The sequence below is a fragment of the Leptosomus discolor genome, chromosome 8, assembly GCF_034619465.1.
Source record: "Leptosomus discolor isolate bLepDis1 chromosome 8, bLepDis1.hap2, whole genome shotgun sequence".
Lineage (NCBI taxonomy): Eukaryota > Metazoa > Chordata > Aves > Leptosomiformes > Leptosomidae > Leptosomus > Leptosomus discolor.
In genome coordinates, this window is record NC_141398.1 from 39,493,570 (window position 1) to 39,513,754 (window position 20,185).

The 20,185-nt window shown below is 55.3% G+C and overlaps 2 protein-coding genes across 2 annotated transcripts; both read right to left on the reverse strand.

The window, feature by feature from the left end:
* Nucleotides 1–7,295: 7,295 nt before the first annotated feature.
* CTRL (chymotrypsin like) lies at nucleotides 7,296–10,426 on the reverse strand. Its single transcript, XM_086468813.1, is given in 9 exon segments — nucleotides 7,296–7,457; nucleotides 7,647–7,780; nucleotides 8,226–8,406; nucleotides 8,510–8,591; nucleotides 8,859–8,938; nucleotides 9,139–9,242; nucleotides 9,379–9,431; nucleotides 9,992–10,000; nucleotides 10,131–10,426. Coding segments are annotated over 9 exon segments (1,101 nt in total).
* A 1,223-nt stretch (nucleotides 10,427–11,649) lies between these two features.
* On the reverse strand, nucleotides 11,650–20,152 carry EXOC3L1 (exocyst complex component 3 like 1). Its single transcript, XM_009957702.2, has 13 exons — nucleotides 20,110–20,152; nucleotides 18,929–19,089; nucleotides 17,466–17,685; nucleotides 16,489–17,149; nucleotides 16,189–16,306; nucleotides 15,864–15,989; nucleotides 15,656–15,756; nucleotides 15,115–15,225; nucleotides 14,636–14,765; nucleotides 13,456–13,578; nucleotides 12,955–13,110; nucleotides 12,405–12,529; nucleotides 11,650–11,915 (listed from the first exon to the last, which is right to left on the reverse strand). The coding sequence occupies exons 1-13, from the start codon at nucleotides 20,150–20,152 to the stop codon at nucleotides 11,729–11,731; spliced, it is 2,262 nt and encodes a 753-aa protein (XP_009956004.2). The 3' UTR covers nucleotides 11,650–11,728.
* Nucleotides 20,153–20,185: the final 33 nt, after the last annotated feature.

Genomic DNA, 20,185 nt, shown 5'->3' on the forward strand with positions numbered 1-20,185 from the left:
AGAGCAGAGACAAGATCTGCAGTGAAGGTGAACGCTGGTTTTTGAAGCTTTTCATACAAAGCCATATGGCTTGCTTCATGCTGTGCACTTGGGAAGTGCTTGCTTAGCCCTGGGCTGGAGATGCAGGCTGTGCAAGCTCAGGGGGCTGGCGAGTGTGGCCTTTCTGCCCAGGATTGATGGCCGTGCCACTGTGTTTTACGTGAGTAAGGTTTTAAGTGGTCAGTCACATCTCCAGGGAGCTCTAACTGTTCTGGCCACGGCCCCTCTTGGTCAGCAAACAGCGAAGCAGCGCAGCTTCAGTGGGAGAAGACTGAGTTTTCTGTGCTAAGGAAAAAAGGAACTTTCTAGGGATGTGCTTCCCACCCCAAAGCTGGGATGGGACATAACCACTGTGAGCACAGCTCGGTATGCCCAAGCTTGTGGTGGGGAAGGCAGTGGAGGAAACCTCAGGACAGCCGGTGTGTGTAGCAGGGGTGAATTCTAAATCCTTTATGTGGTTTTGTGTATTATTTTGATAACTCTGCATCTTTTGCAGGCTGCCCTTTCTCTGAATGGCCCTCCTACCATATCACATGCAGTCTTTCTTCCATCAGCTTTAACGGATACTGCAGAGTTAGCAAAAATTGGTTTTTTCAACTCTATGATGGAGTGAAAAAAAAAAAAAAAGTTTCTTGAAGTTCTTTTACATCCTCACGTAGATTTCCCGTGGTTCGTTACCACGAGCTATAAACTAGATGTGATTTCTGATTTCTGACAAACCAGGCAGCTTGCCACGTTTTGCTTCATAAACAATTCAGTGCCCCTCACATTGCTGCAAACGGCTCTCCAAAAGCAGCAGCCACTCTAAGACAAGTATCAACTGGAAAATTGTTCCCACCCTGTACATTAAGAGATGACAGGATGCTCTCTCAGAGGGCTTCTGGTTTTGAGCTGTCACTCATAGGAGGTCTTCTGCATGTTTGGAGCCTCACACCCAGGCACTATGATCTCTTTTACCTCCTGGGTGCTTTCATGGCCCTCCCTAGATTATCTTGCGTGTTTATCCTTAAAATAGATATTTTGCCTGTGCGAGGAGGTCAAACTGATGAACTGAGCCAAGACCTCCAGAAGCTGAGACCCTTCCCTTTAACCAGTAGACCATTAAAATGCTGCACAGCCATTGTGCAGAACCACACTGTTCCTTCATGCTGTCCCTCATGGGGGATGAATGAAGGCAGAGAGGAAGTCAGAGCTCTGGTCCGACCAGGCTTGTTCCTCCACCTTTGCGAAGCAGAACAAGAATCCTCTCATCTGTGACAATTTTTGCTTTGCTGCTCTTCAGCAATTGGTTTTTCACCAGGGAAGGTTCAGAGCTATGTTTGTGGTGAGCTTGGGTTGGAATATGTTTTGGGAAGTGAGACGTTGCTATATAGGTACCTGACAGTGTCAGTTTTCTGTGACAGTACTCTATGAATTGGCAGAAGGGAGGATCCTTCACATACGTGAGCAATACTGGTTAGCTGCAACCTGCCTCTTTGGCGTATGAAGATGTTTGGTCCTCAAGTGTCCCACTACTAGGGAATTGCACCAAAGAGGACCAAGTCCATCCCGTAAGGGGCTTTGGGTTTTCTAGAGAAACAACTTAAATTCTCTTTATAAATGCAATGTTTTCTTGTTTGCATGGAAAAATCGATGGGGAAAATCTTTATGGGCTTTCCTTCCATCATTTGATTATACCACTCTTGGCTCAATCCCTCGTCTTTTTCTAAATTCAGTGTTTGCAGGAACTCATACCCAGACAATAACATGTGTGGGCAGAGGGGAGACTAGCAGAGCTCCGTCCAAGTGTCCCTTGGTGTCCTCAGTGATCTTTCTGGTTTTCACTCTGTCTGGAAAACTGTGATGGTCCAAATGCAGTGTTGCAAAAAGAACAGCTGAAGAACAATTCCTGGGGTGCTTTTACCCTTGCAATTGTAGCACGTTTTCAACTGGGTCTGGTGGCGGGGATGGCAGGCAAAGTGCTGTAATTTCGAGCTGTAGTTCAGGTGCCTTCAATCTGCCCTCTAAGGAGCTCTTCACTGTGAATGATCTCGATCATCTGTCTTCATGTATATGTTCCACAGGAGCATCTCGGTGCTCAGTTTATCTTTGGTCTCAGGAGTTTATACTTTGCAGGGGTGCCTTGTTTGGGGATTTTAGAAGCTAAAATATCTCTGAAGTGTTTTTTCTGCTCTTCTGTTTAAGTTTTTAAATCTTCTTCTTTGGCTCCTAATGGTGGCTCTTAATTTGGCTCGCAGGGTTTTTTGGAAGATTTCCTTCCGTACCGAATTAGCCGAGAGGACTCCGGTAACAAACGTACGTTCCAGACCATTGCTGAGTTGCCGTCTTTAGATTAGCTGGGGAGCGAATCTCAGAGGGCTTTTGTTTTCTGTACTTTTGTTCATGCAATGAAAATGAAGTCGGAATGACACCTAGTGGCAAACTGTAGTGTGGCCTTTTCCGAGTACAGCCCTCTCCTTACTTTCCCGCTGTTTCTGGGTGAGATGCTCTTAGAAAGAGGAATCTGCGTTTGGTGTGATGAGTGATGGTCTTGGACAACACCTGCAGCCCTATCTGTTCAGCAACCTTCTTAGCGTGGCACTGTTTTCTCCTATACTGATCCCAAAGAACAGCATTTTAGCCCACGCAGGGATGAGCATGGGTGCACGTGTACCCACTGGAGGGGGTGCTGGATACCGGGGAAAAGACATGTGCAGTCAACCCCCAGCGTCTCAAGGAGATGCCCAACAGCACCGTGCTGGAGAGGCACCTTACAGGACACTAGGAAAAAGCAAAACCTGAAGATGCTGAGGCTGGAATCAGTAGCTTTGGGACTGTCTCCCATCATGAGACATGATGGAGCAGCTCAGGGTGTTGCTTCCCAGCATATTCTGTTTGGGGGAAATGCACTTTTAAGGAGTAAAGGGAATTATGGTTGTTTGTCTTTTGGAACTTAGCAGTACTGTGTGAAACAATCCCATCGTTTTGTCCTGGGAGCTTGACTGCTGTCTTGGGGGAGAGAATTATAGCTTCAAAGAACATGGCCTGTTGATTCCTTGATTTTTGTTTTTTTTTGGGGTTGTTTTTTTTTTTTGGAGGGATATTGGAAATGAATGTGAAAAGGCCTTCCAGAAAGAGCATTAGGTGGTCTACAGACTTGCATCCAGATTTTTGAGTATTTAATGTATTTTTCCATGAATTTTGCTAAATCAGAGATTACTTGTCCATATTTGATTGACTTCTCACCCTTCTTGAGCTTTTAAAATCCAACAAGTCAACGCAGTGGCAGTAGAACCCCCCTCCTTTCAATCCAGAAGCAGCCTGTGCTATTTAACATTGAGAATGGGATAGCATCTGGATGCTCCTGCCAGGTGCTGGACTGTATTGTTCTTGGAAATGTATAACCATACATGAGGGACTGCTTTATAGCCTCGTGAGGAGAGTGAGCCCAGATAAAAGGGCTCTGACCTGCTGGCTTCGGTAGTGATGTGGAAACCAGCTGCAGTGCAGGGCCTGCGTTATGTGTTTGGTTTGGAAATGATAAACCCTCAAGCTCTTAACTTCTTTGGAATTTGGATATTTTCTTCTTTTAGGTCAGATATTTTCTGCTCTGGTAACTTAGGTTCTTTCTCATACACTACTCTGTATCTTGGCCCTGTTTTCTACCTGGGTGTCTGGCTGAGGTACTGATTTAGCCAACTTTTATGTAATGCACAAACTGGAATAGGAATTTTGGTTAACTCAGCTACTGGGCAGCGACTGGATTTGGCTCTGCAGGAGCTGTGGTTAGTCCTGGAGCAAGGTAAAAGCATCTGTACAACGCCTTGCAGGTGGGAGAAGGCTCCCTTTCAGGACACTGCAGTGCAGGCTCAGCTCAACATGATCTTGTACAACGTAGGACAACTAGTGCTTGGCTGTTGCAGGCTTCTTATTAGACTGCGTGGGGCCATGTTCCTATTTTAAGTGATGATACTAAAGATTCGGAGGGTTTGAGGCAGGGTAAATTAAAATCTTAATTGTTTGACTTAATGCAGTTTTCTAAATGATGCAAAGCAACACAGAGATTGGCTTGAGGGGGGGATCACACCCTCTGGAGGAGTCGCAAACTGTTCTCTGGCAGCAGCATATTCATGAGCCTTGGGAATTGCAGGGAGGATGGTTGTGTCCCGGCCTCTCACCAGCTCGCCTTTGCCCCAGGAAATACCACCAAGTGCCTGTACTGCTTGGCGACGGATACCCAGCCCCAAGTTGCATACACCACTCTCGGGAGGTTTTTGGTGCTTTTTTTGACCACTCTGTCTCCTCTTTCACCTGGATTAAGAGCAAAGCTCTTGGGTGCTCCGGAGGCAGGTGCCCACATGTCAGCTGTGCCTTACCATGCCATCAATTTGCTAAAAAACTTAAAATAATGTGAAGCAGCAGGGATGTTCGGTGGCAACGGCATCATGGAGCTTGGTACCTTCCACCCTCAGCATCCCCGTGGTGGAGGGAGCTCTGCCTGCCTCACGGCAGTTTTTCCTTCTCCTGCTGTCCTCCCCTGCATGGTAATACTGTAGATCCCTCATGTGTGATGGGTGAGCTGCTCGCTGCTGTTGCAAATATCATCACGCTGTGTCTGTGCTGAATGTGGAAGAGATCCACAGTGTGTCAGAAACGAGCAGCTCCTGCATGGACGCCCAGATGCCGTGTGTTTTCCTGTTGCCTTTCGCTACGGAAAGACACCTCCCGGAAAGCTCTGGGGACCGGAGGTCTTCCAGCACTTGTTATTTTTGGTCGTCAAATTTCCGGTGCTGGGTTGGGACAGTTTGGAAGTAACTCCGGTCGCATCCCGTTAGTCTCCTAGTGGGGCTGTTTTGAGAAGCATCCAGATCTGTGACTTGCCTTTTGAGTCCCTGTCTTTACACTAAGGACTGTCTTGTAGGATGAAGTCTGAACCGTTGTAATTAGTCTGTACTGTTACAATTAGAGTGTACAGAATTATTTATTTTGTGTACTCAGTCTGCTAAACACGTAAATGTATTCTGTGTACCCCAGCGCTCTGCTGTCGTTACTGCTGGCTCATGATCTACGCGTGGGCTGCCTGCTGCAGGGTGCTGCTCTCCAGCGTGTGAGTGATGGTCAGCAAAACAGATTGTGAGCCAGGAGCTGCTCAGCCCTCTGACATGTTCTTGGAGCACAGCAAGAAGGTACCAAAATGCCCATATAAGAGTTTGGTGATTTCTTTAAGTGCAGCTGCCAGGCCAGGAGACCTTGTGCAGGGCTGGGATGTCCACAGGGATACTCTCGGGCACTCGGGTGCTTGCTGGAAGGCAGGGATTGGAGGCTGAATAGGCACTTTGGGACATTTTGTTCCCTTTTCTTTGGCTGCAAGGTGGCAAACGGGGCCAGACAAATACCCTGGTTTGTCCACAGCAACTCCTCACCTCTCTGGTTTCCCTCTGAGCAGCTTTTACAGGTGAGCAGGAAAACATGTAATATCAAGTGAAAAGTGGGCCCCCCTTTTTTAACCACATCCTCCTGGAAGGGAGGTGGTTTTTGAGGGGCAAGGGACCCCAGCCCAGCAGTGGTAGGGATGACAGTGACCTGAACACACCGAGCAAGTGACCCATAGTGCTGCAGCTGATCAATCCCTGTTCAAGGCTCCATGTGGCCACCAGTTTCTTCGGCCCATACGGCCCATCCCCACGTCTCTGTTGTTCGACTCTCTTCAAGGTCATTTAGGAGCTAACTAAAGCCAAACACAGTGTCCTGCTTTCATGTGATGGGTTTTATTTCAGGTACCATGGAGTGAAAGTGCACTCAAAATGTCATGGCAAACCAGTGGCACTGGTGTGTACCTAGTGTAGCTGCTACCTCCAGCCTTAGGGGAGATTTGCAGGGAACTCAACCCCTGTGACCTTCTCCCCCACATCCCAGGGGAGGCTTTCCAAGGCAAAGGAGTCCAAGCCAGCAGCTTCACAGGTTTTGCTGCGAACCCCAGTGCCCTGCTGTAAGTTTGCTCCAATTGCTCTTGCTCCCTGCAGAGCAGACCACTAAATGAAGCTAAATTTTATCCAACCAAACAACAACTCATCAGCCCTGGGCTGTAGTTGAGCAGCTTTTTCTTTTTTTTTCCTAAACTCAAGGCCAGACTATTTGTCTTCATGATCTGTAGCCCTTCCTGTGTGTATGTCTCTGTGTAGCATCGCACTTTCTCTGCAACTGCTTGACGTGAGAGCGATTGCATCATTTTAGGGGCTGTGATTCACACAGCAAAGGTTTTATATAGTATCACTGGTAAAGAAAAAAAACCCCACGCCTCATGTTGGGACAGTCTGATCTTGCTCCTCTCCACAGTGTCCACATGACTAGCTCTGTTTTGAGCTGCCAGGAACCAGGTTTTGATTCACTCACTGTGTGTGAACACAAGACTTACTATTTTTTGCACCTGCCATTGTCCCAAGAACCTCTTTGGGTGCTTTCTTCTGAAAACCTGTTGCCTGGCCTTGAATTTTGTTTTCAGCTTCAAATTTTCCTTTGGGATGGCCTTCAGATTCCTGCCTTGTTGCCTGGCACATATGTGCATGTGAAGCAGCATCTCCAGCTGCCCCCTTCTGCCTTCCCGAAGAGCTGGAGCTGCCGTTGGCATTTCTCCCTTTCAGTTCCATGTTCCCAGGCTGTTACACAAGTTACAGCTTGAAATTGCAGACAGGGATCTTTTAAGATCCTGTGCACCCACCAGTACCATTGCAAGCCAAGAAGCCCTTGCTCGTGTTGAGCCTTGTGAGCTCTGCAAACCTTTTCCTGGCGGAGCTGATGCTGGTGGGACCAGCTAGTGCTGGAGACCTGGGTTGGTGGCAAGGCCGTTACAGGTAACATCACCCACCCTCAATGCTGCAGTGGTCTCTGGGTTGGTGCTGGGGTGTAGATCCGTGTGCTTGAAGACCACCTGAGCAGTTCTTGAGGCGCAGCCAGCCCTGCTCTCCCTCTGCCTGTGCATTCTGCTTTCTGCACCTCCCCAGCGGGTCCCAGCTGGGCACCAAGCTCCAGCTCTGGGAGGTGCTGGGGTTTGGGAGAGGAGCACCCAACCACAGGGTGCCCCAGGCTTCTCCTGTGCGCCTTCCGCCCAGGTCTGCATCACAAGAGGGAAGGAGCCAGAGGCAGCACTTGGCACAAGCAGATGCTGACACTTTATTGTGAGGCGGGGTGCCTTGTTTCCAGCTCAGCCCCTTGCTGGCTCTGCCAAGCTCACTGTGCCAGGAGCAGCACCCAGAGAAGGGATCCCTCCGGCACCGGCTCTATCTCTGAGCAACAACATAGTTGATCCAGTTTCAGAACTGGCTTACACGGGTGTAGACAGCCGGTGTGTGGATATTGCAGTCGATGGTTCCCCAGGAGACGGTGCCGATCGAGGTCCAGACGTTCCCATCCCGGTATACCAGCGGTCTGCCACAGTCACCCTGCAGAGAAGACACCTGCTTAGTGGTCCCAGCACGTGCTCCAAACTGGTCCCTACCACCCCAGCCAACTGGTCCCCTGGACATGGCCAGGTGCTATAGCTTAAATCTCCGGCTCCATAGATGTAAGACACCCCATGTCCCCTTCCTCCTCCATCCTCCCTGCAGTGCAGCCAGAGCTCAGCTCCTTACGTGGCAGGAGGAGGCGCCAGCCCCACCGGCACAGAGCATGGAGCTGGTGATCCAGTTGCCCCAGTACTGCACGCACTGGCTCTGGGAGATCAAGGGCAGGGTTACCTGCTGCAGCTGCACTGCCAAGGCTTGGGCTGGGGGAAAGAAGCACCAGTCAATCGTTCCAGCGGCGGTGAGTCTGCTCAGGCCTTTGGGAGCGCACAGGCACCCTGGGCAAGCTCCTGCTGGTGCTCCCAAACAGATGGGTGCTGCCACACAAAGCGCCTTCCCCCTGCAAGCCAATGTACCTCTTCTTCCCTGAGCAGGATCGTCTTGTGCAAGCAGCCCTGAGCAAAGGCCAGCTTGTGCCCTTGGGGTTTGCACGCATCCACCTCCTGAGCACGCACCTACAGCCGTGCTTGCACCACACACGCGTGTGCACACTTGTACATGCCCATACAGGGTTACTCAACTGCCCAACTCCCCCGTCTCCATGTTCACACAAGGTGTCACCCCACCCTAGGCACCCCCGGACCCTGCAGAGACCCCAAGGAAGGAATAGGCTGCACGCAGCCCTCCCTGAAGCTGCGGCGTATGTACAGTTTGGGTTGATGCGTCCCCAGCCAGTGGTGACACACTGGAGGTTGGTGGGCAGAACCAGGTTGGCGGGGGCCAGGCTGACAGGGGACATGTGGGGTCCCAGCTGGATGGGCGAGGAGAGCTTCAGCAGGGTGATGTCATTGTTGAGGGTCTTAGGGTTCCAGCTGGGGTTCGTGATGGCCTGGCGGGAAATACCGTAGCGCTTCATCCCTGCCCTCCAGGAGCCACTGCAATGCAGAGCTGCAGCCCCATCCCGGGACTGTGGCCATGTTGGCCTGGCTCACCTTGGCCATGGTCTTCACTTGAGCAGACTGTGTGGTGGAACTGTGGTCGTATGGCCCAAGATTGACGACGTGGGAGTACGGGCTGTGAGAGGTAAGGAGGTCAGGGAGACGCACGGCAGCCAGCACCTCGGGTGGGAGCTGCACCGGGGGCTGCCACAGGCACGGTGCACTGTGCGCCCAGGGAAAAGCCACCATGGGGACAGCTGGGGAGGGAGCCCCAGGCTATTCAGTTCCTTGGGTGCTGGATTTTGGGGCTGTCTCGAGTGCCGCTCAGTGATGCCTGGCATGCTCTGAGCCCCTGCCCCTGCTCGGTGGCCCCACCATGAGCTGGCCTGGCATCGCTGCTCGCTTGAAATTGCAGTGGGCAGCCGTGACAACCCAGTTCTTGTTGATCAAGGAGCTGCCACAGAAGTAGGATCCTGAGCGGGACTGGGGAGGAGAGAGGGAGGAAGAGCTGGGACTGGGCAGGCTGAGCACCCCCCTAAAACTGGGGACAGACAGAGGGTGTCATGGGTTGCCTTGATGCCTTGGCCATCTCCCAAGTCCAGTGCCTGGCTCACCGTGCCATGCTGCTGCGGTGCTCAGGGCACCAACGCTGCCCCTGCCCAGGGAGTGGGATGGTGCCGTACCTGCAGAGACACCTGCCAGGGCCATGAGCCGGGCACCGCGTTCTGCCCATTGATGATCCTCTCGCTGTAGTGCACTGAGGGGCTGACGATGGGCACCCCGCAGCCTGCAGGAGAGGCAAGGGGGCACAAGGGTGACCCCAAAAGCTCAGGGCTCACGCTCGGTGGTGCCGCCTGCACCGGTGTGGATGGCTCTGTGTCACCATCCCTGGGGACTTCCCTGCACCTATGGGCAGTGCTTACCTGAGACGGTGCTGGCAAGGGCCAGGCAGGCAACTGCTCACAGAAATGCTATCCTGGCAGGACAGGGCTATGTCCCCAAGGCCACGAGCTTTATAGCGGCCAGGAGCCATGTGGCTTGTAGCCAGGCAGGGCAAGGTGCCCCTGCTGTCTTCTGCCAGCTGCAGGCAGCGGTGACAGGCCAAACCTGGAACCTACTTTGCCCCATGCAACTCCCAGGGCCAGTGGCTGTGGGAACATGCTGCTGAAAAGCACCCTGGTGTGCTTGGGCTATTGCTGTAATGAGGTGTGTCAGTCCTTTCAGAGTCTTTGTCAGGGGCTGTAGGATAGGACGAGGGGTAATGGTTTAAAACTGAAAGGGGGTAGATTTAGATTAGACGTTAGGAAGAAGTTCTTCACTGCGAGGGTGGTGAGGTGCTGGCACAGGTTGCCCAGAGAAGCTGTGGCTGCCCCCTCCCTGGCAGTGTTCAAGGCCAGGTTGGACGGGGCTTTGAGCAACTTGATCTAGCGGAAGGTGTCCCTGCCCATGGCAAGGGGTTGGAATTGGATGATCTTTGTAGTCCCTTCGAACCCAAAATATTCCATGATTTTGATGATTCTATGATTCTCGCTGCACCTTGTGGAGCTGCAAAGGGGGAGAGAACCACAGGGCCACAATGAGGGGCATGGGGGGCTGCTTGTGGGCACACAAGCGGGGTAGCAGTGGGGCTGGACGTGGTGGGATGAGTGCCAGCACCTGTGGTGTGGGAGCTCACCCCATCCTCAGGCCCATTTCAGAACTGTTGGCACCAGAGCGGTTTCTCTGTGTGGCCGTGAAGCCCTGGCCTGGGACAGTGCCAGCCCCAGCTGGACATTCCCAGGGCCCAGGGACACCCCTTGAACCACCACCCTGGTTCAGGTGAGCGTGTCCCAGAGCCAGCTGGGGAGGGCAGACACCTTCCCAGGTAAGCGGAGCCATGGCCAGCGTGGAGAGCTGGGCGAGGACACCGCAAGCCTCAAGGAGGACAATGTGCACCTCCCCGAGCTGAGGTTGAGCCTTCCACCTCAGCATCCCCCTACCACTGCAGCTGCCCAACCCCTCACCCCAGGGCTGCATGCTGGGGAATAGCATGGTCCTCTCCCTCCTGGATGCAGAAGGTATGTAGTGTCTCCATCATCTCCCATGTCCCTGGGTGATGCTCCCAGGGTGGCACTGGCTGCAGGTACCCACCCCTGGGGTGATGCTGAGCACAGGGATGGAGCCCCCCCTCTCTGTGCCACTTGCATGCCCTGATCCCTGCCCTGACCCACTGGGGAGCAGAGCCTGAACACTGGTGAGTGATTGCAGAGCTCAGGCCTTTATTTCTGGCAGTGGTATCATGCAAGGACAGCAGGATCCGGCCTGCCACAAGGCAGAGTGTGGAGGTCTCCTGGGGTGCTGCAGGGGCTGGGCACAAGGATGCAGGCAGAGAGATGGGCTTTGCTCCCGATCTTCGCGTGGCGTCTGGGGAGATGACCAAGGGCTGGACAGCAGCAGCAGAGAATGGAGAAGAGCAGTGCCAGGGCGGTGCTGCCCAACATGGAGGAAAAGAGGCTGGTCTTGTACTCTAGTCCTGTCTTGAATGCTGGCAAAAAAGCTGGAGCCAGGAATTGGGCAGGTCAGCAGGAACTCAGAGCTGTCCCTTCATGCTGGCAGGGATAGGGTTGATGGCACTACCCAAGGTGGTGAGACCCTTTTGTGCCCTTCTCCTCTGTGGCCATGAGTTGTCTGAGCTGCTCTCCACCATCCATGCAGAGCCTGGGCTGGTGGAGCAGCAACACCAGACCTCTAGGCTGAGCCAAAACAGAGGAAGACCTCCCATGGCTAAAACCCCCCTGCAAGCCTGGGTCTAGCAAGGCTCCAGTCTGCCTTGGAGCTGGGGTGGTAACAGACTCCATGGCCAGGACATGCTGGCTCAGAGGGCTTTCTGGAGACTTGGGGAACCCCAAATATCTCTGCAGCCCCATGGAGACGTGGATTCACCCCAGCTGCAGACTCCTGTTTTTTGCTCTGTGGTTCATCTTTGTCCTGCAGGCAATAGGCCAGACCTGAGCAACCCTCAATTACTGCCTCAGCAGGCCAGCAAAACAGCTACAGGTTGATTTTCTCCTGACCCAGGTCTCCCAGGACTTGTGCTTGTAGGGGACAGTCGGCTCAGCAAGGCAAGACCAGAGGAGGATGGCACCTATCCAGACTGCCCCCAACACAGGGCAAGGTGCTGCGCGTAGGGGATGCCATCTGTCACCTCCATTCTCCCCACACGCAGCCTCAGAGATGTCCCGCGTGGTCCGTACGTCCATGGGGGCAGCAGGGAGCAGGCTGTGGGGCGCAGTGTCAGGCACACTTGCCCTTGCGAAGGCAGAAGGGCAGCTCCGGCACGGGGACCAGGATGGTGCTGAAGATGGGCCGGTAGCTGTCGGGCAGGACCTGGGGGTGCTGCGCCATCATCTCCAGCACCATGTGCCGCACCTCCTTGGAGACGTCACCCCGGAGATCCAGCAAGGTGGAGATGTGCTCATCGCTGGGCAGAGACCAAGAGGTGAGTCTGGGCGCTGCTGGCCCATGGCACCATCCACAGCGCTCGTGTCCCACAGACCTCCCATGATCAAGCTGAGCAGAGGCCAGGAGAGAGCTGGTACTTTGCACCAGCCAAACTTTAAACTCTGCTTGAAAACAACCCCACAAACCTCATGAATTTGGTTTTGAGATTTTATGGGTTTTGGCCAATTCTAATATTTCCAATTTGGTGTTTTGTGATTTCTCACACTTTGTTTGGCTACCAAATACAGCTGAATGAATGCCACAGCAGAACTGCGTTTGCCCTTGGGACTTTGCAAGAACCCCTCAAATCTGGAGCATGGGAAAAGGAAACCTCAGGGAGAAGGGGGAAAAAAGCTCAGGTTTCTGCCTGCTCTGCAGCATAACCTCACGGGGTCCAGCCCAAGCCTGGCTCCCCCAGGCAGACTCACTCCTGCTCCATCTCGCAGGAGAGCAGAGCTGGGCTTCTTACCTGACGTCGGGATACTTGGTGATGAAGCCCAGCACCTCCAGGCTGAGTAGTGTTGGGTCTTTGAGGGAGATCAGCTCCCGCAGGGCAAACACGGCCTCCAGGCTCTGCTGGCTCTGGTCAAGACCCTGGGAAGGAGAGCGGCCACATGCAAGACCAGGAGGAGGCCACTGAAGTGGCTGGTGAGCTGCAGCCCTGTCCTCAGTGCCCACATGGGGACCTAGCCCCTTGCAGCTGGTGTGTCCCCACTCAGTGTGTCCCACTGATCGGGGCTGGCTCACCCAAGGCGAGCTGAGGCTGTGCAGCCTCACCAATCTGTGCTGGGCAGGGTGGATGGTCCCCAAGTCCCTAATCCAGCCACTTCCTCCCGTCTTGGCCTCATAACTGCCCTGTCTTGTTAATGGGCTGATGTACCCACCCCATCTGCTGTGGGCTGGAGGGGAGCAGAATGGTGATGGAGGTGAGCTATGAGCTCCTCGCACCAACCTCGCTGTGTGATGCTCCCCTCCCATGGCCCAGCCCCGGCTCCCTGCCGCACCCAGGCACCTCTCACCAGGCCACAGAAGAGCTCCCGAAGCTGCGTGGCATCCTGCAGCAGGCGGTCGCAGAGCTGGCCCCGCTCCTCCTTGTTCTTGCACACCATCTTCTTCTGCATGAGTGCCCGCAGGTACTGGCTTGCCACCAGCAGCTCAGTCTCCGTCAGCAGGAGCTGGGCAGGGGAGAGCTGTTAGCACCTGGCATTGCCTGGGTATTGTACCCCAATTGCCCAGGGCAAGGCACAGGGAAAAGCAGCTGGATACAACACCGAGCCATGGGGAAAACCTGCTGGGAAGACCCCTGGCTGGAGGGACAGAGAAGGTAGCTGAATTTGGGAGAAACCCTGAGAATCTCTGCATGATGGTGTCATCGGGGCTGCCATGAGGATACGGGCTCTCCGGCAAACCCAGCAGCAATTGCCTCCCCTGCATCCTGCACCCCAGCATGGCACTCAATGGCCCAATCTCCTTACCCTACAGACAACAGCCATTCGAAGGACAACCCGCAGCAACCCTACCGTGAAGATGGGTTTCCTGACACGGGAGAAGTCCTTTGCATACTTGTCAATCACTTCGCACATGCTGCTGACGAGCTGGGACCCGGAGAGCCACTTGCGGGAAGGCAGCTGCAGGCAGAGGGGCTGAAAGAAGCAGAGGAGCAGCGTACAGTGCGCTGCATCGCACGGCTCCCGCAGCAGCTGCTGGCTGCGTGACATCCCACAGCCACTGCATGCCTGCTTGCCTGGCAGCATGTCTGCTTTGCCTTGCAAAAACCCCCGAGCCCCTGTTGCCAGCCAAAAGTCAACATAAAAATAGCAGAGTGGTCTAAATTAGGAAATTATGGAAATACCCTGGGGCTGCTCCTCCCTGACACCCAGAGACCCACATTTGAGGGCTTTATCTGGGTCATGATGCCCCATCGCGGGCAACACCTGAGATCCGGGAAGCCAGCTGCTCCTCACATGCTTGCTTTTGGCCTGTCCTAGTATGATTTCATTTTAATTTCCACTCTTCTACACTTCCCTTGTGTAGCATAACATGTTTTTGGCCGAGGGCTTTGATCTCTTCCCCCTGCCCTGCTGTCCTTGCCTGTCTTCTTGCCTGCAGGCAAACATTCCCTCTATGCCTCTGCTGGGGCCAGGGCAGTCTCCAAGCTGCCTGCGAGTGTTTCACCCTTTAGCTGCTCCTTTGTTTTCATGGCATTCAAGCCCTAAATAGCAATACCATTCATTATTCCAGATTTTTGGTCCAGACTCCAGGAAAGCTAAATTTGACTCTGCTGGCAGGAAACTACTCAGGCAGTCACACATGGGCCTGTATCCTCCACACGGATGTTGCCTCTCTCCTGTTGGTTTTCTGCTGTGAAACAGCCATAAAAAGGAGCACGAGGCAGCCCGGGGTGGGGGCTGTGGCTCCTGGTCTCTGTCGGTTAGTGGTTTGGGGGCCACGAGCCATCTGCCCTAGCGATACAGGGCGGTGCTGGCTGGCAACAGGGATCGGGCAAGCTGCGGGTGGTTTATCAAGATCTGGGAGCCAGGCTGGCAAAGATGTCTGCATGATGATAGGAGGCCACGGGGTATGCAGCGGGGATCCTGGGCGGGAATAAACCCGTTCCTGGGGGTGTAGCAGTAGGGCTGTTCTTGCTGGGGCTGGCTTGGTTGCAGCCCTGCTGCCTGCAGGGGCTGGGGACAAACGTACCTGCAGGTCCAGGAGCAGCTCCTCCAGCAGCAGCTGGCAGGCTTTCTTCTGTGTCCTGTCTAGAGCAGCCCGGAGGGATGCAGGGACTTCTCTGCGGGGAGTGTCGGGGTGCAGGGAAGAGACAGAGGAGCTAGAAGAGAGAGAAGGGAGGGAACAGGTAGCCTGGAAAGCATGGTGGGGACTTACTGTGAAGATGGTGAGGCACAGGAACAGGTTGCCCAGAGAAGCTGTGGCTGCCCCCTCCCTGGAAGTGTTCAAGGCCAGGTTGGATGGGGCTTGGAGCAACCTGGTCCACTGGAAGGTGTCCCTGCCCATGGCAGGGGGATTGGAACTGGATGATCTTCAAGGTCCCTTCCAACGCAAACCATTCCGTGATTCTATGATTCTATGACACTGGGCCCCCGGGGGATAGGAAGGATGTGGCTTCCTTGTGGGTAGTGGGGTTGCTACAAGAGCTACAGGGTGCTGGTGCATGTTACCTGAGAGCCAGGTTGTTGTTGAGCATGGCCAGTAAGTAGGAGACATAGTACTTGGGTATGCTACGGTCCTTCTGGTGCTCCTTCCCGCATTGCACTAGGGCTTCCCGCAGACTGCAACACAGTGAGGCAACCATGACGGGCGGGCAGAGCCCCGGACATCTTGCCACAAGGACCTGGAGCTAGGATGATCTTGGGGGCACGTCGACCTCCCACAACCCTCCCAGCTTGCTTGGCTCTTTCCAGGTCCTGCCACAGGTTGGAGAGCGACAGGTTATTGGGCAGGGTGGGACAGTGGGACCTGTTCTGGACCCCTCAGGAGAGCAGGGCTCGGTGCTACTGGAGAGGCACTTGGGGCAGCAAGCCCTGGGAGATGATGGCCCCAAGGGCTGAGACAGTAGCCCTGTGGGTAGATGGGCTGCTGAGCCTTCTGAGACCTGGATGAGCGCAGGGTTCACCACCATCTCCACCATCAGCCTATGGTGCTTGGCCATTGGACCCAGGGTCTGTGAGGATGGGCAAGGGTGTGAGGGGCTCCACTGACCGGCCCAGAAATGCCTCGAGCTCCTCCAAGGCCATGTTGTAGACCTTCTGCTGCAGAGAGTCTGTGATTAAGGAGGCCACCTGGATATTCTCATTCAGCATCTGCACAGGGAGAGGAGAGTGGAGGGGAGTCAGCGGGAGGCTGCAAGTCATGGCTCCCTTTTTGGGGGCTCTCAGCACGGTCATGCCCCATGGTGCTGGGGATCCACCTGCATGACAATGACGGGCAGGGATGACTGGAATAAGCCCTGATGGTCCGTCTCAGGTTCCTCTTCCCTGAACCATTCCTTGAACTCCACCTCCAGGGTCCTCTGCATCCACTCGAGCACACTAGCCTGTGGGATGGATGCCCACCATGGTCAGCCCAAGAAGTCAGGTACCAGCTCCCTTGAGACCCATCACTTAGCACAGCAGCAAGTCCTGGGCTTTGTTGCACAGGCTCATGCTCTCCCACTGCTGTTAGAGCAGATGCTGGCTCAGTGGTGGTCATTGGGTCCCCGTACCCATTGCACGTGTGCTGTCCTGCTCACTCACCTTGACTTTCACCACATATTTCCTCTCCGTCTGGTCCACGAGCTCAGGAGACATCAAGGGACCCAGAACAGAAACGTCCACTTCTGGGAGAAGGTCAGGGTGACCCATCATCTCTGGGCTGGAGGGCAGAGGTGGGACAGGGCTGGGAAGACCTGTGTTTTCCAGGAGTTCCTACCTCTCCCTCTGCCCCCATCCCCAGGCAGCTGGAGCCACGCTCCCAACCCATCCATGCGCTGGTTGGTGGACAACCCATCTCTCCACAACCCCCCCCGCTTGGTTGGTACTGGGGTTGGTGCTGACCTGTGGTACACATGAAGTGCCCACTCAAGGAGGAGGAAGAGCCCCTGTTTGTCCAGGTCCTCTCGGAGGATGTCCTGGAGGTGGCTGGTGAGGGCCTGGTGGTAGGTGGCAGTACAGACGTTGAGGATGTTGTAGTGAGCTGGGACGCACTGGACCATCAGGTCCTTCACCACACACAGCTCAGACACTATGTCCTTCTGCAGTGCTGCCAGGTGCCTGGCCAGCCCTGGCCCCTCAGCGTCCATGCGGGCAGCATGAAAGTGGGCTCCTGTGATGGTGTCCTGGAGAACATGGTAAAACTTCTGCCTCCAGCCCTTTGGGCGGCCAGGGGGTAGGAAGGTGGCCTCCAGGAGCAGAGTATCATCTATTTTCTCCTCCCGCTCGATGATTCTCACAGCGGTGACAAAGAGAACCGGGTCCTCACGCACCAGCCGCAGGCTGCTGCCCACAATGTCCCACAGCTGCTTGGCCAGGCTCTCGTTGAGCTCCTGCAGGCCACCGAAGTAGGACAGCACAGTTGCCTGGGCACTGGAGAGCCCGTGGAGGTGCAGTTGGGAAAGGATGTCATCCCGGAGGTGCTCCATCATCATGAGCTCCGCGTGGGCCTCCAGGAGGTGCTGCCCACGGAGCAGCTGCAGGGTATGGGAAAAAACCTCGTGGACTGTGGGAGAGGGAGGAGAGATGCCAGGATTGAGTGTGCGGGGTGAAGGGGGTTGGCACCAGGGTCATGGGTGCAGGTTAGCAGGGAGATGGTGAAGGGAAGGGTCTGAGATCTGGGGCTCTGGGAACACCGTGTGGGAGCAGGCCCTGGGGAGGCAGTGGCACCTCCATCCATGGAGACCTTCCAAGCCCAACCAGCAAAGATGGAACGCCTTGCTCTAGCTTTGCCCCCAGCCCTGCGGGGAGGCCAGGGTTGGACTGAAGTTCTCCCCAGTGCCTTCCAGCCCAAATCCACGAGGACTGGGCCAGCGCCTTACCCGAGAAGAGCTGGGGCAGCACCTGGACCACCGAGGCCAGCTGCACGTGCTCCGCCATCAGCATCCGCATCTGCTGGAGGCCCTGGAAGCGGTCTGTGCTGTCGAGCAGGGCCCACCGTGCGGCCCCCAGGTCCTGACACACGCTCTGTACCTCCTGGGCCGCCGACCGCAGCTGCTCCAGCCCCACACTTACCCCCTCCAGGTAGGACTGGACAGTTGACTGGGGAGCAGAAGAGGATGGAGGGGCAGTGGAGAAGCCCTCAAAGGCTGGAGGACTCACACACCACTTGCCACAGCCTTGCCAGGTCTCTCTTGCATGTGCTCTCCCAGCCCCACGAGATCACATCTGCCTCTACAATCACATCTGCCAGACCTTCCATGATGACCCCATCCCATCAGACCCAAGCACACCCAGCTTCAAGAAACCCGCTCCAGCAATGGGAATGATTCATTTCACCCACCTCTGGGTAAACTGAGTCACAGTGACTACTTATGGGATGGGGGGCAACGGCTGCTGTGCAGGAGGTGGGAGAAGGGCATCACTTTGGGGTGACCAAGGCAGCAGGGTGAGCAGTAAACCAATGTCTCCTTTCAGTTTTAAAAGATTATTTTGCTTCTGCAAAATATTTGCAGGCCAGGGAGCCCCCGTGTGCCCCCCAAGGCATATCAATGGCACGAAGCAGCTCAGTGGCCATGCAAACCCTCCTCCCAAATGGATTTCCATCCTTTCCAGCCCTGCAGTGGTGCTGGCACCTCTCCATGCTCTGTCCACCCATTTAACTCCTGGCTCCAGGAAGCACTTTTACCCAGCGTCACCAGAAGCAAGCTGTTTTCTCTGAGGCTACAGCACTTAAAACCAGTTGCCTCTTGGCAACATTCAGGGTAGGAGAAACCATCTTCAAAATAATCAGGAGAAGGTTGGGGGGGCTCAGACTGATTGGATCCTGAAGTTAATCGTTCCTTGGGTTATGCAAAAAGGGTCACTCTGAGTTGGAGGTGTGCACGGGACAGCCCTTACTGCTGGGTGTACAGATGGCGTTTCTCCTGCAGGGATTTGCAGGCAGGGGCAGGCTGGAACTCTTTGCCTTCCCCCAGCTACGGGGAAGGGGACCGTTGGTGCTAGGATAGGATGGTGGTGGGGAATGCTGACTCCTGCACATGGGATGTGCTGAATACCCTCTGCGTTGTTTTGAAGGACAGTTGGAGACATGAGAGACTCACTTTATCACTTCAGACGCTGTCAGGGGTAGGGTAGGGAGTGGTGGTGGGGTTTACCAGATCTTTTCCCCCAAACAATTGCATTTCTCCCACCAAGAGCCAATCAAAGGACAATACTGTACCAGAAGTGGGAAAAAAAAGATGACTTCCATGATGATGGAAGAGGGGACCCTGGCTGGAATCCCCTGCTTGGGGAGGCAGTGAGGCTATGGGTGCTCATGGGGTGGGCTGTAGCAAACACCCACCTTCAGCCGGGACTGGATGGAGCTGTTCCTCTGCGTCTCTCGGCTTCGGTACTGCCCAAGACCCTCCAGTTTCTCAGGGCGGTAAAAGACCCCCGAAGCCCATTTCAGAGCGGCTCCTCTCGCCAACTTCTCAGCCTTCTCTGCTTCCGGCCACTCCTCATCTGGGGATGAAGCCAGGGGTTAACGAGCACGATGAAGCCTCTTCTGGCGGGGCAGGAAGGGCCCCTGAGGCGAGGCAGGAAGCTGGCCAACAGTGGACATCCAAGCACACGCAGATGTGGGAAGCCAGACAGCACGGCAGCAAGCGGGTGCTTCCGCGAGGGCCCCCTGAGATGCCACCACCACAGACCGGGCTTGTCACAGCAGCTGTGGCAGTGAAAGAGCTGCCCTGAGAGCCGTCAACCAGCCTGCCAGCTCAGGCTGTCCCCCAGGCTGAGCGCACATCCCCGTCAATCCTCCCAAACACAACGCTGGGTTGTCTGAGGGGGGTCTGATAGCACCCGGGAAGCCCTCGGCGGGGCTTCGGCTTCGGCAGTGAGTCAGCAGGAGGGAAGGAGAGATGTCAGCTCTCGCATGAAGGACAGCCAGGCAAGCTGAGGTGAGGACCGGAGGCTCCCAGTCTCCCAAAGGCACCCACGCAGCTGTGGGGGGCCATAGCGTCCCCCCTTGGCACAGGCTAAAGGCCTTCTAGTCAGAGTGGAAGGCTGAGAACCAGCGCAGTTATCATATGCTAGCCCCCATCCCCAGTGCCTGGTTTCATCATTTCCCCGTGTTCCATCCCCAGCAACTCTCCGCAGCCCCCCCCGAGATATCACCCAGTGCCAAGCCAGGCTCCTGCTCTGCTGAGGACCCTGCCCGCACGGGCACCCTCGGGGACCACGGCGGGCTTCGGCAGAGGCCAGCGGCTTTGAGAATGAGCTGTGAGGTGACCAGCGCTGCCTCCGGCTCGGTTATTACCGCGAGCAAGCAGAGCCAGGCTTCCCCCCCTCCAGTCTCCCCCGCCCAAGAGCACAAGGCAGCAATCCCGGCACAGGGAAAAGGTCCAGGCGGTGCTGAGGCAGAGGGCGGGAGAGGGGAGAGCTCCCAAACTGTGCTGCAAGCAGCAGTGTCCCTACCCTGCCCAGCGCCACCAGGTCCCCAGGGTGTGGGGCGGTGGAGGGTGGCCGCATCGTCCCCGTTACCTCTGGGGCTGGCAGCGTGCTCGTCCTCCGCGGCCATGCCCATGGTCTCCAGGCTGCTAAGAGATGCAGGGGCCAG